This window comes from Mauremys reevesii, linkage group 1 (assembly GCF_016161935.1).
Source record: "Mauremys reevesii isolate NIE-2019 linkage group 1, ASM1616193v1, whole genome shotgun sequence".
Taxonomy (NCBI): domain Eukaryota; kingdom Metazoa; phylum Chordata; order Testudines; family Geoemydidae; genus Mauremys; species Mauremys reevesii.
Window position 1 is genome coordinate 298,007,689 of NC_052623.1, and position 23,346 is coordinate 298,031,034.

At 42.0% G+C, this 23,346-nt stretch overlaps 1 protein-coding gene across 1 annotated transcript in view; it reads right to left on the reverse strand.

The window, feature by feature from the left end:
- Positions 1-23,346, reverse strand: part of HMGA2 (high mobility group AT-hook 2) — a 166,562-nt gene that overhangs the window by 6,988 nt on the left and 136,228 nt on the right. Inside the window, 1 exon segment of the mRNA XM_039520616.1 lies at positions 18,100-18,132. Within this exon segment, the coding sequence (XP_039376550.1) occupies positions 18,100-18,132 (33 nt within the window).

Genomic DNA, 23,346 nt, shown 5'->3' on the forward strand with positions numbered 1-23,346 from the left:
GGGACCCACCACCGAAGTGCAGCCGGGTCTTCGGCGGTAATTCGGCGGCGGGGAGTCCCCGCCGTGGGACTTCGGGGCACTTTGGCGGCGGGTCCCGGAATGGAAGGGCCCCCCCGCCACCGAATTACCGCCGAAGACCCAGCTGCACTTCGGCGGCGGGTCCCGCTTCGGCGGTAATTCGGCGGCGGGGGGTCCTTCCGCCTTGGAGCGGAAGAACCCTCCCGCCGGCAAAGACCGGGAGCAGAAGAAGCTCCGGGGGCCTGGGCCCTGTGAGAGTTTTCCAGGGCCCCCGGTGCAGGGCCCTGAAAAACTCTTGTGGGGGCCCCTGTGGGGCCTGGGGCAAATTGCCCCACTTGCCCCCCCGCCCTCTGGGCGGCCCTGAAGAGAAGTGATGACTGAGGAGCCAGGAGTCTAGAGTGGGTGCCCTTGACAGACCACAGAGGGGAATACAGGTGAAGTTGCCCTGAACTGGGAGATCCAGAGGAAGTAAAGTAGTAAATCATCTTTTTTTGTGGAGACAACACTTTGACAGAGGTGGATTAATGGTTATGGGTTCCATGGAAGAAGAGTGCTTTAAACAGAAATTTGAAAGGAGGGCAGGTGCACTATATACTAGGATTGGGAGACACTTCCTGGTGTTGAAGTTGGCAGAAGTGGTTAAATTTATCAGAATGTTGTAACACAATGATTCTCAACCTCTCCCATGCCATGGCTTTATGTTACCATAGAAAAAGTATCCTCCCAGCCTGCTCCTGTGTAGCCATAGAATCACAGAATATCACAGGGTTGGAAGGGACCTCAGGAAGTCATCTAGTCCCCTGCTCAAAGCAGGACCACTCCCCAGGCAGATTTTTACCCCAGTTCCCTAAATGGCCCCCCTCAAGAACTGAGCTCACAATGCTGGGTTTAGAAGGCCAATGCTCAAACCACTGAGCTATCCCTCCCCCACCCTGAAAAGGTGAGGTGGTCAGGATCTTCTGAAACCTGTTTGCTACCCTGCTAGGGTTGCTTCTCTGACAGTGTGCAAACTTGTGCTGTTATAAAGTATTCAGGAAACTAGGGCCCACTGAAGTCAGTGGGACTATTCCCATGTTTAAAATGAAGCATGTGCCTAAGTACTTTGCTCAGTTCCTTGCAGGACTGAGCCACTAGAGAGGAAGACATCACAGTCTTATGCCGTGCCTTCATGAGAGGATAATGTATTTTACACAGACCTACTGACTTGTATCTGGTGTTGCTGCATGCAATAGGACCAGGCACTGAGACAAAGCTTCAAACCAAAGAGAAGGATACTGTGTGATGGAGCAGGGAAACAGTCCCAACATTTAGGAGGAACAGGATGCTGGAATGAAAGGCTTTGTGGGTCCAGATGAACTCTGACCAAACTCAACAGAGACACACATAATCTCAAGCATGAAGGGACAGTCACTGGGTGGGCATCAGAGATTCTGATCACTCAAAACCAGTGCTAGATCCACCTACTGACATGCCACAAAATCAAGAACAAAACCACAGATCATGGAAATGGTGCAATCATCTAAGCAATCAATTGAAATGCTGCCTGGCTATCCTTAATTCAGGCAGTTCTTAACTTCTGAATGCGTGATTTTGCAACCTTAACACTTTTTAATGCAGTTATCTTAGCTGTAAGAGAAAGGCATTGTTTGAGTTAACTTGATTGTTCTGTAATCCAGTTTTTGCATTTGTATGAAAAAATTGCTTTCTTTGTAACTGCTGCTGTTGTAGGCAATTAAAGGGGGACTGGTGGGAAGTGGGAGAACAACTACAAAATGCCTCTCAATCCTCTCCTGTATGGACTTAATTGTGACAGAGAGTAAGGGGTGGTGTCTAGCTGCACTATCCCAATGGGAGCACTGTGAGACATTCTTCAGATGCTCTTAGGCACATAGAAGCTGAACAACTGCTACCACATCACTTTCTGTGGTGCATCTTATCATCTCCTTGTGTGGCTGGCCAGATCAGCCGGCTGATGTGTAGGGGCAGGCTGGGACATGCCTGTGCACGCTCCTTGCTCCTAAGTGGTGCTGTGCACCCTCAGGGAAGTAGGGACGAGCATTCCTAATGCTTCTCAGAGTGCAGGGGCTGCAGTTCTGCCTGGCTCTCTTGCAAGCTGCTGCAATAAAAGTATGAAACACAGGAATTCTGGCAAGGGACTGCACTTTATTTCCTAGCTCCATCCGCATGACATAGGTTGAGGTATCAAAAGGTTAACACCCTCGCCCCCATCATGTGGCAGGAGCTAATATCCCTGACTCCAGTGGCTACTGTTATATCTCCCTTCCTTCCCACCCCCCATTTTTTTTGTTTTGAAAATCAAATGCATATAAACTGTCATATCAATAAAAATAACAACCACAAACTAATCCAACTACTTAATAAAAGTTAGAAGTAGAAACAGCTAGGATGGCGCTCAGGGTACAGCTGCCCATAAGTACCCTATCAGAACCTCAATGCCTTTTTGATCACATGGCCAGCCACTTGTTCTCAAAACACTTCCTTCTGCAGTGTCCTAATCAGCTGCTGAGGTGGATCTGCTTCCTGGTGTCTTTGTTTGCTGCTCCTCATGTTTGCTGTTGTGAATAACCAAGTGAGCATGTGTTGCTTTTGTCAGTACTGTCAGTAGCATTTTGGGTGTTCTCAAGACCAACAAGTCAGTGTATTCCTTGGTCTCCTTTGTATGTCTTCAGTTCCTCTTTCAAGCCTGACCCTCAGGGTAATTATGACAAGACTTCGGTGATGAATCTAACATTCTCTCCCACTTGCAACAGGGAGTAACTGCGTGGCATTTTTGCCATAGTATTTCTTCTGTTTTAGTTTCCTAGTGTAAAATTCTTTTGTCACTACTTCAAGGTTAATTATCTTTGGCTCAAGAAGCTTGTTGGATGTTGGCACTAAGGTTTTGGCAATATTCTAGCAATGCTAAGTACTGATCCCTTGAATCTGCCAGGGCTTTCTTTAAAAATCAAATGATTTTATTCATACAGCTTTCTCCTACTGTGCCTTGTAAGGCCACGATGGGGAGTGCTTAAACTGATATGCCAAAGAGAATTACAGAAATGAACAGCTTATGAACTGTGGACCATTGTCTGTTGCTAACTCCTCTGGAATTCCATGGAGAGCAAAGCAGGATTGTAACAGGAACCACTGGAGACTGTTGCTACTGTTACAGCTGCAGAAGGCGAGTAGAGGCTAAATGTGCACCCATGTAAGGTCAGCCCTGTAGCTGGTAAAAATTTTAGCTTGAACCAAGTCTAGTTTGTTAAGTTTTAGCACTAGGAAGTGGTTTATCTTTATTTCTCTTGTGACCATTTCTGCTTTAATGCCTTGTAGTTGTACTCACTTGAAGCCTATTTCTTTGTAGTTAAATACATTTGTTTTATTCTTTAATGAAAACTGATCCAGTGTTTTGGTTAAACAGGGCTCTGGGGTAACTCCATCTGAAGTAACAAACAGTTGGATATTGTTCCCTTACAGGGGCAATGGACCTCCAATATCTGGACTGTCCAGGAGAGAGCTGGACAGTGCAGAACACATGTTTTGGGGGAAAATTTGGGACTGGGAGTGTGTTGGGGTCAACTTGCAGGTCGTAACCAAAGCTGCTGGTGTCAGTGTTCCTGGAAGGCTGCAGTTATACACACACATTCAGGGTGTGACCTGCATGCTGGTTGGCTGTTTGTGAGGGGCTCAGGTTGGGAGCTACAGCACCAAAGCATTGTGAGGCACCCCAGGTTGCAGGGCAGGTAGTGACACAGCCCCTGACTGGTCGGCACTGCACCTCGGAATGGGACACTTACTCTGCTTATAGTCCCAATGAAGTCAATGATGTTACTTAATAGCAGAGTAAGGCTCTAGTAAATGTGAGTAAGAAGGGCAAAATCTGGATTCAAGGCCAATATTTTAAAGGTATTTTAGGCATCACTCCACTCAGTGTTGCAAGTGACTTACACACTTAGGAGCCTGTGTATCACTGAAAGTCAATGAGACTTAGGCTCCTAGGTATCTCAGTCACTTTTGAAAATGAGACAGCCATCTAAGTCACTCAGGCCTTGTGACACTGAGCAGAGTGATGCCTGAATACCTTTAAAAATATGGACTCACCTGACTAGAACTACAGTAAAAGCTGTCAGCTGGCAAAATTGAGCACTTCTTATAACGGGTCAGAGGACTTTTTGCACAAAGCAGAGTTCAAGCGTATATTCTGTATAGCATTTATACTGGGGACAAATCCTGCTTGCAGAAATCTTGGGGGGCTGTACAAACTCAGATAAAGAGATACACCCTGCCCTGGAGAGTTCACATGCTAAAAGACACAACCAGGTCACCTAGGAGTGAAATAAAATATTAAAGAAAGTAAGGAGGCATTCCTAATGCATATTGGTTGAATCAGTAGTGTGACCTTATACAACCTTGTGGCAGACTGGCAAATCCCAAGGTTTGGAAACAGCTTTTACAAATTGTCTTTTAGACTATAAGCCCTTTAAGTTAAGGACTATAATTTACTATATGTTTTCACAGCACACAGTATAATGAGGCCATGACCTGGATGGGTTTGAGGTGCTAAAAACAATATAAATAGAACAATTGATAATAATAAATTAACAAGCACATAGCTCTGAGGTCAGTAATTCCTAGTATTTAGGCCTGTGCACTACACTGACAAATTACAGGCCTGGGTATAAACTCTTCCTCCTGATGGTAGAAAAGATTATCAGTACCAGAGAGATGTTGCTGTCAATGCAGGTGGAAATGATATAATCTATAATACCACTGAAGAGCTCCTAAAGACTCATGCATGAAACAGCATATATTTCTGTGCATCCCACCTGTTTAATTACAATCGGTGTTACAGCAATGATTTCGTTTTTGGTAGGCATGAGATGTCAGAATATGAAAGAACAGGGAGACGACAGTCCAAATAAAGGTGTGGGCTGAAATCCATATGACCTGTTTTAGCCAAGCCTAACATCATGATCTCCTATCAACCTGAAGTGAGAGTCTCCTTGGGGCATGTCTACACTGCAATTAAAAACCCACAGCTGGTTCATGGCAGCTGACTTGGTCTTAAGGGCTCGGGCTAAGGGGCTGTTTAATTGCAGTGTAGACGTTCGGGCTCGTGCTGCAGCCCGAGGTCTGAGATCCTCCCTCCTCGCAGGATCCTAGAGCCCAGGCTGCAGTCTAAGCCCAAATGTCTACACCTCAATTAAACAGCCTCTTAGCCCAAGTCAGCTAGCACACGTGAGCCATGGGTTTTTAATTGCTGTGTAGACATATCCTTAGTATGTGTTGTAGAATAGGAAAGAAGAGGCACCAATCAGATATCTGGGGGCCTCCTGTTATAAAAAGACATAAAAAGATGAGGAAAGAGTTTTGTCCTTTTAATTCCTCAAAAGAGTAATTGCTTGTTGCAGGCTGATAAGGAATGCCCAATGACACTGAAATCCTGACCATTACCTCTTACAACAGCATTATCATTAATTTACAGACAGGTGGCAACCATGATTTTTCTGAGTAGCCAAATTGATATTATATGTATTATTAATAACTAGTATCTGAAACACAGCTGAAAGGTTGTGCCAAGTGCTAAAACTTGGTTAGACCTCAAAGCTCCTGCTTTGAAGTAATAAGAAAGAGATTGAAAAACTGTAGCCAAGAGCTGCACACACCTCATTAGGGCCAAGCAATGTGGGAAGGCCAACCTGCAGCTTCCTGCTCAAGCGTACTTATCCATTGGAAAGGGGCTTCAGGAAGGTAAGATAAAAGAGCCTTTCAAAGTGGAAGTGCACAGTGACATTTTTATGAGTGCTAGTCATGAAGGCTTCTAAACACTGAACAACTCAGTCATTTACATAACCTACTTCACAAAGAAAATGAAGGCTGCTACAAGGAGCATAACAAGCCCATTCTTTGAGGGAGGGGGAAGGTTGAGTTGGAGAACTTTGTTTTTATTATTGCGGTTTCTAAATCTCACTGATTTGCTCTTCATTTGTTTTCACTCATGAAAGGAAAAGTTTAACAAATATGGCTCTACCTTCCCCCGCAAGAGTGCTCAGAAAAGCTCCCAGAATAAGAAACATATTTCTGAAAGAAAGCTGGGTCCTCTGACTTGGTTCAACGAAGTTCATGTGAGACCTTGCTGTATAATATATCTACATGATTTGGCTCTTAAATAAATAAATAAATCCACAAAATCAATGAAAGAAGAAAACACTAAAGGCTAAAAGCCTTGTAAAATCGCTTTTAAAATGTCTGAAGAGTTTAATCCTAGATTTTACCACACAGACACTGGTGAGGCTGTGTGCTGGCAGCAAAGCAGAGTATTTAACTTTGAGAGCCTAAGTGCTGGGTTTAATTTTCAGTTTCAGACTAAACAGCGGGTCTGCAGTTAAAGGCAGGGCAACGAGGACTCCTGAGTGAAATGGGGTAATGGAAATGGTTTCCTTGCAAGCTTTACTGATTGTGTAATCATGGAGCACCTCCTTGTGCATGCAAAAGAACACAAAAATCAGAGAACTTTGTGTAGGCTTTAATAAGAACCCCCGTTTTCCCTCTCTTTTTTACTGCAAAAAATTCTGTTGCTATTTTATTATAATATGCTGCGGGCTAAAAATATATCCCTAATTTAAGCCATCTTGCCAATAAATCTACAAATACCTGGTAATCCAAAAAAGGGTAGTTATGGTTTAATGACATACTCTTCTTGTCATCTTAATATGTTCAACTCCTAAAGGATTTAGAGCCATGCATTTAAAGATTTTTCAACTTCTTGAATATCTCTGAGCAGTCTGGTGGAAAAGGCAATAAAGTATGGACCTCTTCATCATGGCGCATGAACCAACTTTTTGAGTTCCATCTGCTAAGTGATTCATGTTACCACAGAGCTGAGCCTTTTCTTTTTCTACATTGGATAGTTTGATTTAAAAATACATTGGGGCTGTCTCACTTAATGGATGGTGATTATTTCCTTTTGACTAGAGAACTTTATGGTAGTTTCTTTTTAAATGGAACATATCTAAACCCTATAATCTAATAGAAAAAAGCGCCTGATGGAAACCTATGCACAAAATACTTTTTCTTTCAAGACAAAGAAAGGTTTATTGAAGTTTATACCTCAGTGTTCAACTGTTTTCCTCTTCCTAAATGTAAAAAAAATTGAACTAAAATAAATTACAGTTAACGCCTCATTATATAGCATTCTTCTTTGGAAGACTTTGTTAAAGTGAAGGGGAGGCGGCCTAAAATACTCTGTCCCTGTGTTGTTCTGATTTCAGTTTCCAGATTTTGTCTCAAAACAGCCATGGGAAATAGGGAGGGAAAAACCTATTCACTGTCCTCGCTGTAGATCTCTGGGTCCTAGAGCTCAGTGTTTCATTCTGCCAGACTCCTCGTCTGGTTTCAATACAGTGCTCTCTTTCCCTCCCCACACTCCACCCATTCTGTCTGTGAGATCAGCCATTGGTAACTCTGGGAGACATTATAAACTGCGATGTGGGAAACTAGAGATGAAAATTCAGGCAGAATTTGAGTGATTTGGTTTTTCTTTATTTCTCTCCTTTTTTCCCCCATGGCTGTTGGGTGGCAGATAATCTTCAAAACCAGAGTTCGGAGATCAGACTCAAACTACTTCAGCAGCCTGCTGACCAAAAATTCAGCAAGTTTAGGAACGATGGTTTTCCCTTCACTTCACCAGATGCCAAGATTCTCAAGTGCTATAAACAGGGTTAAGATAAAGCAAGGGGTATCATGGAAAAACTCTAGTGTAGTTAAACAAAATCAGGGATCATTAAAAATAAAGTACAGATTGTGAGCAAAATTTTCAAAAGCACCTAAATCCCATTTTAAGAAGTGCATAAGTAACTTGACTTTTAATGGGACCTAAGCTGCTTACACTTAGGTGCTTTTGAAAATATTACTGTGTGTCTATAACCACAGTAGTACCATAATATCAGTAATCACAGTAATTGTGTAGCCCACGATAATAGTGCTCTGATCTACTAATGCAACAGGATGCCTGCAGTCTCCAACTCTTTGCACAGGCCAGCACAGCACTGGGATAAGGGTGGCTTTTGGAACCTTCAAGTTAGAGCCAATGAACAAGCAAGATTGCTTACTACCAACATACCAACAGAGGCAGGCATGGTGAGAGTTCTATTCCAAACGATGTGGACTCAGCTGGGGTTAAAAAACATTTTTTAAATGTGTGTGTGTTCTGTGATTTTGTGGGTTATGGATTTTCGTGGGGGTTTTTTAGGTTTTTTTTTTTACTAAGGCCCAGTTAATGCACATGAGGGGGCACACTGGTATGCCTGCATGGTCTTAGCAAAGGTACTGGTATCATGCTCTGCTTGGCTGCCCATATGTGGTAATGTCCGGAGACAGCAATCAGCACTGGTGTAGTGTGATATAACCGTGATTTCAAAGAAAACAATTCTATAACTGCCCATCATTAATATAGTAGCTGTGTAATGCTTCCTACTCATATTCTAAGGGGTTTTTTGGTGTGTGTTTGTGTGGTGGGGAGGGATTGGGGCTTATCACTTACTCTTCCAGGGACAGTTTCCATGGCAAGACTTTATAAAATGCCAGAAATACTGAGGAATCCTTAAAGAATAAAATGTTTTTCTCCCAATTGTCTTTCTCCCAGGAAGCATACATCAATAAATGATTATAGATTATTAGGGTTGGAAGGGACCTCAAGAGTCCAATCCCCTGCTCAAAGCAGGACCAATCCCCCAAATGGCCCCCCTCAAGGAGTGAGCTCACAACCCTGGCTTTAGCAGGCCAATGCTCAAACCACTGGAGCACACAGCTATTTCTACTCACAAATTGTTTTTTTTTCAGTTGTGCTTGGTATGAAAGGACCATAATTGACAATAACAGGCAAAGACTCTATATTTAAGGGATGACAATGCATTATATTCACTGGTTCATTTAGTCATTCTCTGGTTCCTATATTTTCCCAACATTTCTTATTCTATTTCTGCTACTTCATAACTAAATGTTTGCATGTATTATAGTACAACATGTGAAACCAGTCTGAAAAGACCAACGGGCTTGGAGATTTCAGGCACTGGATAATAGATATCTTTGTATAAGCAGCAAAGAATCCTGTGGCACATATTAGAACACAGATGTTTTTGTTGCATGAGATTTCTCGGTGAATATTTCTTCGCGCTGCAAGAGCAGTGCTTGCATCGAAGAAGACAAAAGCCAACAAAACATTGCTCAAAACTCTGTTATAAGCTATAGGCCTCTGCCACAGATTTCTTCTAGAGAACTAACAACTAACGCTACCCGTTGTATAGGAAATTAAACTGTGAATCAGTTTTGTCATCTGAGACGATATGGTACAATTCTGAGAGGAACAATCTGATGCATCAGTGCTTCATCTTCCACCCTTTCTGATGTAGTTGATGATCTGTTATGTCCTTGTATAATTTTAGTACATCCAAGCATTTAAAGACCTAATCCCAAACCCACAGAAGTCAACGGGAGTCTTTCCATTGACTTAACTAGCTTGGTGTTAGGATCTATGAACTTGATTGTAAAAGTTGCTAAACACTCATAACGCTATAGGTGTTCCATGAAACCCTGTCTCCTGGATCCAATAAATGTCTTTTTTTTTTTGAAGTAACACTCCAACTCACATCACCTTCAATGATTAGTGTGATGGGACATACAGGCCACACACTGGCAAGAATGGGGTTATTGAGGGCCTGTGGACCAAACTGCCTCTGCCCCACCACACCTGTAACATGTCAGGAGTGAAGAGGGATACCCAGCTTGATTTGAGGTTGACCAAGGAGGAAATTAGAGCTCTGCTTCTCTGTTGGTGAGGGAGGCCTGGTTTCAGCCAATAATCTGAGACCGCTTGCTGCCTGGATGAACCTTCTGGGGGATGGGACAACTGAGACCACTGACTGGCTGAATGAAGACAAGCCCTAAGCAGAAGGGTGGCATCCTGCCAAAGACTCTTTGGACAACCCTAGTTTTGAGTTCATAGTATTCCTTTAGTTTCTAACTTTATATCTTGGAAGGGGTGAGACTCAAGTGTGCCTTGGCCAGAGGGCTAAAGTGCCACTGCACCAGACAGTGAGAGGTGGCAACCAATCATTGAAGTCCCTACGACAGCCTGAGTAGTGTCCCATTGGGGCATCATGGAGAGAGGCCCGGTCACAACTGGTTTATTGATTATCTTTGTTGTTACAGGTATAAGACAAAGTCCAAGATTTTCAAAAGCAACTAGTGATTCTGGGAGTTCTTATTTTTTGATGTCTTTCTGGAGACACCTTCAAGAGGTCTGAATTTAGAGAGTGGGTGCTCAAAATTTCTGGCAATCAGGCTCCTCTAAGGTGTCTCAAGTTGGGCACCCAGAAATTATGGAACTCAAAGAATCACAGAAATGACATGCTGGAAGGCACCCCAGAAGGTAATCTAGTCCAGTGGTTCTCAACCAGGGGTCTGTGGCCCCCTGGGATCCATGATATGTGCTTGGTATGTAAACCTGGAGCCCCAAGCCCCCGGGGCTGAGGCTGACCCCTGGCGCTCCCATGGCACAAGGCTCCCCCAAACTGCAGTGCCTTACCCAGAGTGGGGCAGTTCCGGGGAAGCTCCAGCCCCACCCCCTCCTTTCCCCAGTCCCTCTCAGGCCCAGCCCTCTGTCCAGGTCATAGGTGAGAAGCCAGAGGCATGCAATGTGGGGGACCTGCTCCTCTGGCTGGTGGTGCCATGGAGTGGGCAGCCGTGGCATTCCGCCGTCGGCTGCTGGTGCCTGGGGTTGCGGCTGCTCCTCATTTCCCAGCCCCCTTTGACTGCTCACACAGCCGGTAAGAGCTGCCTGGGCAACCCTGCTATGGAGAGCTGGCCCAACAGATGTTTGTCTAAGTTGTCTTAATGATATATCACTGCAGGAAATCTTGGCTAAATTATATGATATAAATCAATGCTGACTCAGGGAGGTGTAGCGCATGTATCTAGCTATATTTATATTTATCTCCTAGCATCATAGTACCTAATTCAAATCACTGCCTGCCACTTCTCACTGAGTCCCTCCTCTCCTGAGATGCCCCCACCTCCTGCCACTTGCTGAGTCCCTCCTCTCCTCCACCCCCCTCACCCAAGGTCCCCACCGCCTGCCGCTCGCTGGGTCCCTCCACTCCCCTATGCTCCCCACCACCACTCAGGGGAGGGGGAGGGACTTAAAGGGTTGGGGAGGGCCATGGGGGATAGGAAGTGGAAGAGAGGAGGGACTTGGTGAGTGGTGGGCAGGCGGGGTGGGGGGACCTTTGGGTATGAGGCCTCACATGAATGGGGCCTGGGGCAGAGTGTGGGTGGAGCATGGGCAGGGCCTCAGGGGGAGGAGGCCGAGCGGGTGTGGGACCACGGTCCAGGCACTGAGGGCGTTTCCAGCACTCAGGCCAGCCTCCCCACGCACCGCCCATGCCAGATTCTTAAAGGTATTTAGGTGCCTAACTCTCACTGATTTCTGTAGGTGTCAAGCACCTAAATACCTTGGAGGATGTGGGCCAGAGAGACTAAACACCAGATTTTTAAAGGTATTCAGCCATCTAAAGATGAAGACAGGTGCTTTGTAGGATATTCAAAAGTGCCTGGATACCTAATTCCCATGGAACCACAAGGCGATCCTTCATTCCCCCTCACAGAGGGGAGCCAGCAGTGCAATGGATACTCCAGCCCTGAGGCTGTTCAACAGCCTAGGGAAGCTATTTCCCTCCCTTCCACAGAAACTCCCCTCCAGAGCAGAGTCTGGTTTCTTGGGCTATGAACTTGGGGCAGGATTAGGGAAATGCTTTGAGGTAATGGGTCATGATGTACGTATGTATTTGTAATTCACTTTATAAAGACCTGCTGGGCATACCCTATATTCTTAATGAAATGGTGGAAATGCTAAGTAAACCCTTCAATAGCTTTATCATAGGTGTTTTCAATAGGTTTCATAAGGGAAAATGTTCAAATCAGCCATGATCGACGCTAGTTCTTATAAAGGTGAATTTTATTGTAGAGAGCTATTCTTGTGCTGGCTCATTGGTTGTCACCCTCTGCCTAACAGGTGTCTGCATTTCCAACCTGATGCAGCTATACAATTGGTAAGCGCTTTGTGATAAAAGGCACTATTTGAATGCAAAATAATAGAGTAATAACAATGCTTAGCGCTTGCCCCGTTACTTTTATCTTCAGATCGCCTTAGAAACATGAACTGAGCTCTTCAGATTGGCCTTGTGATTTGGGACTTTTTTAAAGGTGATTAACCTCAACACGTTCTTTTTTAAAGGTAATTTTTCTCCCTTTCCCTCCTTCTTCTTGGCCACGTAAAATCTCAGTTGGCTTGTTTAACTCATTTAAAGAGGAGTTTCTGGGAAGCAGCAGTCTCAGAAATGTCACTCAGTATAGTTACAAAATAAACAAAAATTACAAAAAATATTTAGAACCGAGGAAATCCAAATCTTAGACCAGTTTGGGGATCTACAAAGAGCCTAGGGCTCAGTAACATTCTTTAGATTCTGCTCAGAAGTGATGTCATATAAACAACAAGAAACTCCCTTCCAAAAAACATCTGACTTCCTCTTCTAACCCCTAGTTCTTTAATACAGTTTAGTTTATTGCTTCATCTGTTTACAAAATCAGTCACTAAACTGCTAATCATTACTTGTTTGTTTTTATTTTTTCTTTCTTTTGGCGTGCTGTCAGAGCTCTCAAAATCTGTCCTTGTGGGGTTTTTTTTCTTGCTCATCATAACAACCTTTGAGGCACCCTGTCATGGTAACATCCTACTGCCCAAAGAAGACTAGAGACAACTTCCTGTAGAAACCACATCCAACAATGCTACATCTTCATCATCTGAAGTGATAGGAGTTGCTTTGGAGTGAGTCTAAGGGCTTGTCTACATTACAGAGCCATGGCTGGCATAGCTATGGCAGTATAGCTATGCTAACAGAGCCCTCTAGTGTCAACGCAGTATAAGCCAACAAAAGGAGCTCTTCTGCCATCATAGCTACACCATTGTCTACTGGAATGATATTAGCTACGTCGTATGCAGTGTTCACATTTCGGTCCCAGGATATTAGAGAGACAAGGCGGGTGATGTAAGATCTTTTACTGGACCAACTCTCATCAACAGAAGTTGGTTCTATAAAAGATATTACCTCACCCCCTTTGTCTAATTAGCTATACTAACAGAAGCATTCTTCTGTTGGTATAGTTATGTCTACATCAATGGTTTTATTGGCATAGCTATGTTGACAAAGGAGTGTGATTATTTATTTTCAAAACTTTGTGGTGTAGACCAGGCTTAAACACTCAGCCTATGCTGCGTTGTCAGGTGGGAAAGTGAGAGGTTGGGAATAGAAATCAAACTTGTCTCTCCTTTCACACTGGAGAGCAGCGCCATCTTCTAATTTTTTAACCTGATTCTGCAATTCATCGGCTTGTTGTTACTCTAATTCAGGGTTCGGCAACCTTCGGCATGCAGCCAATCAGGTTAATCCGCTGGTAGGTCGCAAGACATTTTGTATATGTTGACCGTTCACAGGCACGGGCCCCCCGCAGCTCCCAGTGGCCGGGAATGGGAGCTGCCGGGGGCCGTGCCTGCAGACATTCAACGTAAACAAAATGTCTCGTGGGCTAACCTGATGGGCCGCGTGCCGAAGGTTGCTGACCCCTGCTCTAATTTTTATTTGTTTTATGCTAAACAATGTTTAGAGATATTTTAAACATAAACATTTGAGCTAGTCAAAACACAGAAAAACAGTTTCAAACTTGACCCATTTTCCATGAAAGTTTCTGTAAAATTTAAGATAAATTTTTTATCAAAATCATGTCCAAAACTGTTATAGAATATTTTTGTTCACAGAAAGCTGCATTTGGGTAAGCAGAAATGTTTAATGATGATTTCAAACATAATTTAAATTTAAAAATTTGATTAAAATGTCACAAAACTTTCACAAAAAAACAGAAACATTTCAAAAATACCAACAATTTTTGGCAAAAGATTCCATTTTTTAACAAAAGGCCAAATTGCTATGAACTTTTTGTGCAAAATTTTTTGACCAGCTCCAACAACCATCCTTACCACTGCCCTTGAAGTCTCTGTGAACACAGCCAATATTTGCTTAAAATAAATAAACAAACAAACAAAAAGCAAGATAACCAAATGTTTTGGAGATTCTTTTGCAATGGTGCTTGTCACCCCTATACAATTACTTTCAGGTTAAAAACTATATGTGCTATTGGACAATATAGCTTGCTGCCTCTTATGAATTGTAAACTTCCAATTCTGAGCCTCAATGAACATAGAATAACTATTTATCCTTATGTGCTAAGGGACTGATTCAAAGCCCCTTGAAGTCAATGGGAAGATGTGTGAAGTCCAATGGATTTCAGTCCCTAGAGGATTAAATTTATGTGATACTGAATAATTGAGTCAATGAGCACTGAAGGCCATTCCTTGCAAAGGGTAGGCAGCACTTCAGAGGTTCAAGTCGCTGGAGCAAAGTTGAGACCCCAATTCAGGAAAACACTTAACCATATGCTTAACTTTAATAATGACAGGGATTCTTTCATGAATCAGGACCTTAATTAGCAAGTAAGACACACAAAAATGTACTTGATTTGCCTTTGTACCTATTCAAAAATCATGCTTTTCTCTTTTCCTTGTATTGTTGTTATCGTGTTCGTTTGCTTGGTGTTTTTTTTTTAATTTAAGCAATTTATTTACTATTAGGTAAAAAAAATTACTTAACTGCTGGTAAAATATATTTGGACTCATGTTCTTTCTTCTGAATTCAGTTATGAGATCCAGAGACTCTAACATCTCTGATTTTTAGGCTCCCCCGCATATGGATCATTAAACAGTTTCAAAAGCTTGTAGACTCAGACTATTTCTATTCTGCAGAAAAGATAAAAATAAAACCTGTCCTGTTCCCCCAAAAAACGTTGACAACCTTCATGAAGTTTCCCTAAAAAATATCAATTTCTTTTGTATTACTTAAGAACGCAGCTAATCTATATGCCATCAGCTGAGGATCCAGCTGTTACAAATCACTTAAAAATGAGGAAAGTGGCTACTTAGTCCTTACTTAGTCACTTAAATGAGAATATGGTAGATCTTACTAGTAAGATTGGTTTGTTTGTTTTTTTCTGGTGACTAAACCATATTTGAAGCAGATACCTGAGACTTCTCATCTTTTGAGATTTTTAGATACCTATCCTTCATGGAGACTTTAAACTTACTGATGGCTTGCAGTTAGATTTTTCCAGTGCAAGTTCACCATTGTGTGTGTGTGTGTGTTTCCCCATTGATACAAGTCACCTGGTGACCATCATGAATACATACAGATCGTATGATTTACATGTTTGCATTGATTCTGTGGACATATCTCTTCCCAGTGGAACTTGCTGTTGCATTTACCACCTGCAAGATGGGAAATCCTCAGGGTTCTATGGATGTTTGACGATATCATAGGTGTTTATATAGCACTGTCATGACCTTAAACTGGACAGCAGCTGTCCATAAAAGGAGATTTAGAAAATGCCTGAGACCTGGAGAATGCCTAAAACCTGGGAGATGGTGACATTTACAGAACTGTTATGACTACAAGAAGAACTATCTGTTTTTGCTTCTGTGCCTTTTACAATGCAAAACAATCAACAGTCGTTCCATCTGAGTTGGCAACAAGGGTAACAACTGGATGTAAACTAACACTAATCCAAAATCCTTGAGAACGAACATCTCCAGAAATTCAAACCACAGCATTCAATGATAAATCTGATCAAGGGTTATGCTTCTTTTATTCAACCAAACTGTGGCAACATGCTCACTATCACAGTGCTTGAACGTAACCTTTCAAAGCTCCGCTGATGAAGAAAAGATACGCTTCTAACTTAATCCAGACTGCCACATGGAAAAACCATCTGTGAGGATATTTTGAAGGAAACAGATGGAAAAGGAAGAGATTCCTCTGAATGCAGTGTAAGATTTACATTATCCTCATGAACTTCCATGTAGTCTGCATGTTTATATAATTTATCACTATTTCCTTAGACAGCTCAGATTAGGAAACTCGCATGAGCTCATGTTCTTGTTGTTAATTCTGAGTCTGAACTCCTCTCCTTTAAAGGGAAATTCAGTAGTGTAAAAGAAAAGAAAGAAAGGCAATTGGACAGAGTGAAGGTGAATTGCGTCAGGCTCCCAAACTTCCCATTGCTATCTCTCCTCCTTTTCAGCCTTAGAGTCATTGTGGTATGTGTGTACCCATGACGATAGTCTACATTCATTACCATGCAATAGAGCCAAGTGACAGCAAGAGGCTTTGCTCATTGTAGTTCTAGAGTAATGCCTATTACAGCTGCTTGATAAAGGCCAGTCAATACTTGTGTTGAAAACCACTGCTGCCAGGGGTTTAAAAAAAGTTCTTTGAGTTTAACATGACATACAAATAACTGCATTCATATTTATAATGTATCTGTTTGTAAATAGAAGTTTAGCTATAGTTCTAGTGCTAGATTACCTTTTAGAAATCAAGAGTTATTTACTTCCATGTTAAATACATGCAGGGGAGGAGGGATAGCTCAGTGGTTTGCACATTGGCCTGCTAAACCCAGGGTTGTGAGTTCAATCCTTCAAGGGACCATTCAGGGATTTAGGGCAAAAATCAATACTTGGCCCTGCTAGTGAAGGCAGGGGGCTGGACTCAATGACCTTTCAGGGTCCCTTCCAGCTCTAGGAGATAGGTGTATCTCCATATATTGTACATTCTCTACTTGTTTTCTAGCTTTTTATAAATACTGCAAAGTTCAGAGATTAAAAGTGGGAGCCCCAATGTGGCAATTCTTAACTCTAGTGCTCACCATGGAGAGGAATCCCTCTGCCCGCTTTTGGCTGCAAAGCTGCACCAAGGAGGCTACTGCTGCCCAGTGTCTGAACCCCAACCCCCCACAACAGTGAGTCTCAGAGCCCAGGTTCACAGATTTGGGCTCTCTGCGCCTGTGCTATGCTGCTAAAAATAGCCATGTGGATGTTCTGGCTTGGGCTGGAGCTCAGGTTCTGAAACCCACCTCCCCTCCGAGGCTTCAGAGCCCGAGGTGGAACATCCACTTGACTATTTTTAGTGCTGTAGCATGGGCCCAGCAAGCCTCAGTCTATGGACACGGGCTCTGAGACTCGTTGGTGCAGGTGGGTTCTTTTGCCATGTAGACGTGGTCTCTTCTGCTGCCTCCTGTGTGGGGAGGGGAGGATAGTGGGATCCAGGCAGCAATGGGTCTTCTGGTCCAAGCCTTCTCTTAGTCTACCTTTACCCTGCCCACTGTACAGTACTGCCCATCTGTGGAGAGGAGCTCTGCAACATGTAAGAAACATGCACTTCATGCAAGGCCCCACCCAGAATCCTGTCCCTCTTTGCACAGCCGAACTGTGCCTGGAGTCTCTGCTGGCTGGGAGGGATGGTGAATTTGAGTTTAAGTGTGGAATTCTTACTGCGTTATCCTGAATGTTATCTTCACAATTAGGGGAGTGTAATATTATTGTATCAACACCATTCATTCATCACAGCTGTAGTTTTATTGATTTTTTTTAGAAACTGGACTCCTACAAATGCTTTTGGAGAGCTTATATCTTTTTACCACTAGAACTTTCTGTTTCTATTCTTAATTCAGGTTATTTTACAGCAATACATTCAAACCATAAGAAAGTCTAGCAAAAGTACTATTCCTTCAAAAAAAAGCAGACCTATCTCAAGAAGAGTTCTGTACCCTTAGCAGTCCACCTGTATTCATCAAAGCACTAAGCACATGCGTAAGTACTTTTCTGAATATGGATGGACTTAAGCCGATATGTAAACGCTTGGCTGAAATGGAGCCTATATATAATTATACTGAAAAATATTTAGTGGATAAGTTGGGTTTATTTTCTTGTGTGGTTTTAATTGATGATTTAAATGATCAGTGCATTTTTCCATTTATTAAGTACTAATTACATTACTTACAATAAACATTGCTAATTTATGTGTTCAAGAACCAAGGATATTAAGGTAATCTACAGAATTAATTCATATAAACATTTCTTACCTGAGCAGGCTTCTTCTGAACCACTTGTTGCGGCTGCAAAGAAAAGTAAAGATTAGCCCTTTTATGAACAAGAAAATACATTGAGGTCATATTTCATTGTCTAAGGTCTGAAACAACGTATAGACAAAGGACCAAATTCAAAGATGATGTGAAAAATAGTAGACATCTCCTGCACTCACTCAGACGTCCTAGTCATACTTACATCCCCTCGCCCAGTGTGCAAAGGTGTCTCAGTTGATGTAATGCACACTGTGTGGAGGCAGACATATATGTAAGGGTAAATTAAAGCAAGGTGAGGGCTGTGTTAATATGCACCTTCCTCCAGCTCCTCAGGGTGTGTATTATAGCAGCTTTACACATCAGAAGAGGGGGTTTACACAGTTATAGAGTCTGAATGTAGAGGAGTCTGTTCCTGTAAGGGAGTCTGCCTTATAGCATCTTCTATATCCCCTACGAATTTGTCCCCAAAGATGCAATTTTAGTTTAGTTTCAAAAGTAATTTTATTGATACTGTGTTAGATTTTGATATGTGTATGTGAGTACATATCAAATAACTTTTGGGAAGCTTATATTCCCAGAAATTTCCCTCATATCGGACACTGGGCATTCTGTAAGCAGGCTGACCCCCATTCAGTGAGCTGTTTGTATGGCTACAGGTGCACATTCATACTCCAAAAGTGGCATTTCTGTGGTCCTATGTTCTGGCTGGCCCGGGAATGGGCACACAACACCATTGCAGACCCCTGATGATTTTACTCATTCCAGCAACACAGGTAATTCCAGCAGAGGATGGGGGGGACGGGTGAGCTAACATAAACACACCAATCTCCTTGAGCCCAGGTCCTATCTGAAATACTATCTCTGTAGCTCTGATGACCTGTAGAGCATGACCTCCACAGGTCTTGATAAAGGCACAAAATAACAAAACTACTTAGCACTCATAGAGGGTGAAATCCTGGCCTCACTGAAGTCAATAGGAGTTTTCCCAATAACTTTAATGGGGCAAACTTGCACCCACTTAATTTTTTTAGATATATTCAAAGCACAGTAGTGGCATCTAATTATTTTCTTCCTGGCCATTGCTTTCTGGATGTGTTGCCTATTCCCAACTTTGCCTGTTCCCAGCTCAAGGCCTGTGTTTGTCTCCTTACTTGGGCATGAGCCAATAAGTCATTTGGATATCCAAAGGCTAGTTTTCATTATAGCGTGTTAGAAAATCGCTTAAACTTTTCAAAATAAACAATTTGATGTATCTGGGCCTTCAGAGCAATATTTTAGTGGGTGAGAAAAATCAATGAAAATGTAAAACAAAAGTAACTGACGCTAGGATCAATTTAGACTGCCCACCACAAAGCATTCTATTTTAGCAATAGAGACTTTGTTTACCTGCAATATCTTTCTAGATCTATGAAGTCTTGTTAATGATATATTTTTGTATCTGTGCACAAAGCTCTAAGGAAATACTAGAAAAGAAAGTGCCATTTACTAAGTCCATTTATAAAAATCTTAGCGCTGACCCTTTCTTTTCCATTAGATAACCGTGCAGTGGAGAAGCAATCAAAAATGCACACTTTTTTGTTGATGTCTTACCCAGGTGACTACAGGCCCTGGGCTGATTAGCACATTTGCTGCCTCTTGGGAAATTAATGTTGGTGCAAAGAGGTGATTTGGTTCAAAAGAATCATTTGTAAAACTAGAATTCATTGAGCTTATCAATAATCTCAATCATTAGCACTTTCCTGACTTTTCTTCCCCCCTGCTGATTATACCTGTACACATGTTTACTCACAAACCACACAAAATCCACAGACATTCTCACTGGCTGACTTGATTCCTATAGCTCAGAAATCCCCATTTTTTTGGCTGTGGACCCTGCATTCATGTGACTGTTGCACACTGTAGCTCAATGAAATCCACTGAAAGAGCTGCCAACTCACCAATTTTTCCATGAATTAGCTCCTGACACTTCAATGAGGGGAAAGACAATGCCTGAAACAAGGCCAGCTCTGGCTCCTTGCCTGGTATGTGTCACAGTAATTCTACCAGCTGCCCTTCCACATAGCACTTCATACTTTTCAGACCACCAAAAAGACCCTTGAATACTTTCAATACCAGTTGGGGTTAGAGCTGCCAGTATGTTTTCCCAGGCTCTGGCACCCGATGGCTTCAGATTGAATCTAGAAAGTTTTGTGTATGTTTGTTTTGTTTTTATTTTTATGAATGGCTTTAGTAGAGGACTCTGATTGAAGCACAATACTGCAGTCATTCATAAAAAGTGAAGGGAAAATGTTGTACTTTGCCTGCCTGGAAACTGTTTCTGATACTGACCAAGTTTTATGAGACTCTTACTCACTTGGGACCTTTGCTATCTTACTGCTGGGAGCAGTTTGTTCCTTGCTAGCTAGAGTTCTTGTGATTCAAAATACTGTGGATTTGTGGTCTTGGATATGCTGCTTATTATGCTTTTATAAGGAAGAACGGTATGATTTAGATTAAGCTTTAAAGCAGGGGTCAGATCCTCAGCTGGTGTAAATCAGCATATTCCCTTGCAGCCCATGACATTTAAAGCTTTGCCACTTAGAAAACAATGATTTGTATGAGCTGGGCTCCTGCAGTTTGAATCAATGGATGCTTTGTTTGCATAAGGGCTGCAAATATTGCTTGGTAAAGTCAAGCAAGATTTAGTCTGGTTCCCTGAGGCTTTTGGAGTGTCCCCTGCCTTGAAGGCAATGAGAGAGTTCAGGGAAACTGACTCTGCACAGAATCAGGACCTATGTGTCCTGCTCTAGTGATGCTTTCTTCGACTGTAGTGGCTGCGTATCTGTTGGCTCCTTTGTCAACTCTGAAAAGCTAATGATGTAACCTCCTCTGCTCACTAAGCTTTCACTTCATTGTGTTAACAGATCTCTGCATCTTCCAATGAGTGTCTTGAAATGAGACACCTCTAATTCAAAAGGCTGTTGCATTTAAATGTACAACTTGCTGGGGTGAAAGAGAATTCATCTTGGATATTAAAAAAAGTTAGCGCCTATAAAAAAATGCCAGAGACAAAGGACTTTAAAGAAATCCTTTAGAGCAAAATAACATTGTACACAGAACTGGAGAGCCCTGAATAAAAGACTCCATCAGCTGAGAGTGTCACTTATGGATTCTGTACAGCAAAGGGTGGTATCTCTGACTGTAATCAAAGATGTGTAGTCTTGATTATTTCAAAGATCACATTTGGGGTAGCTTAGCTCAATATATAACTTTCAAGTCTTATTTTTTGCCTAGTTTAAAAGTAGACTATTTTATATTGCCTGGAATTTCAGTCACAAGTCTGGACACGTGAAAGCAAAATTCATCTCTTTTGGTCAAACACGATTATAAGACACAGTCTTATACTGTGTCCTCAAATTCATGCACTACAGGGAATACAAAGCAAAAGTGTTAAAATGCTGGCAGATATTAAAAATATTCATGTGAGAAGAGAACTTAAATAGCAATAATTTCTTTTAGTATAAAAAGGAAACTAGAATAGAGCAGGATTTTCTTCACCAACTTTAAAATTGTGTTGTTTTAGTGTGCTAGCTAAAGCAAAATAAAATTAACTGTATACTTTCATGGTACGATACTGCACTTCGGATGGAAAAAAACAACTGTGGTGACAACATGAACAGACCTTTCATATGTCTTATCCTCAGCTTAAACTTCCCAGAGTTAAATCCCAACTCCTTATCTTTCCTAACAAACCTTCTTCACTTCCTTCATCCTCTATCACTGCTGTCAATCACTACCATTCTCTCTGTTACCCAGGCCTAGGGATTAGTTTTGACTTCTTTTCTCTTGCCCTGACATCCAGGTCATATCCAAATCCTCCCACCTTTTCCTTCTCAACATCCGAGATGCATCCTTTCCTTTCCCTCCCCACAGTCAAATCTCTTGCTCAGGCCTCATTATATCCTGCCTCAATGACTACAACGTCCTCCTCTAAAAAGTCTATAATATCAGATATTGTCTACCTGTGTAGGGAACTACAAACCCTGATCAAATCACTTCTTAACCCGTCTCTTCATAGACTAGTTTGAGCTTGTTTACTCTCTCATTGTAAGACATGATCTCCAGACCACAAATCATTTTTGTAGCTCTTCTTTGAACCCACTCAATTTTTTTTAAAACTGGACACATTATTCCAGCAGTGGTTTCATCAGTACCAAATACAAAAGCAATATCATCTCCATACTCCTGCTCAAGATCACCCTGTTTATATTTCCAAGTAGGAATGCCAAGTTAGCCCTTGTTAGCGTTTCATACTTGGACGTTCACAGACTTTGCTGAATGCCAAGCAAGTAATCCTTCCAATGTTTTCAGTATTAATTGGGAGACTTCAATAACTGAATGATAAGTTAGATTTTGAAACATCATGGCACTGGCTGGAAGAATATGCATAGCTTTTCCTTTAAATAAAATGAACAATGCTGGAACACATATCTAATGATTACAGATGAAAATACTATGCATGAATTCAATCCACTAATTGATTTCTTTCCCCAAAGTGCAGCAATACACACTGTTCTTAAGTATTAAAAGTTTGCATTTGGATCTGTCTCTCTCCCTTATTAAAGTGAGCTTACTGCTGTGAAAAGTGCTAGATGGACAATCCCTGGAGACTACAGTTCTCTGTTTTACTCACAAGCAAGTGCAATATCAACAGTAACAATAAAATCATACGTCGGTAGCTCTGTTGGTGAGATTAGCAAGAAAGGTGAAAAACTAATGGCAGTTATGATGGTTACACTAATGCCAACTAAGTACTGTATTAAGACAATCAACTCATTTCAGAGGTAACCCTAGCATTTGTAGCTCTAATTTAACAGAAATGTAAAATGATATGTACAAATCCCTGCTGACCTACACACCCAAGGAGGTTCAAGAACTCAAATAATACTAGCTAAACTGAAATTAATCCAAACTAAAAAATATATCCCTCCAAACAATTTCAAGAGGTGGCACAATTATTCCTGTTGTAACCTCAACCTCCCTTGACCAGTTTTAATCCAACTTTGCCCCCGCCTACTTGACAACTGTGCAAGATATGCATATTTGGCGATCCATGTTTTGGGAGATTGGGAGTGGATCCTTAGTCATGGACAAAGGCTGCTTTTAGCTTCTTAACTGCATACATGAATCCACAATGCAGAACTTGTGATATATTGGCTTATATATATGCATATTCTTGCCCTCTTGCCCTCTGGCCTATAGAACCAG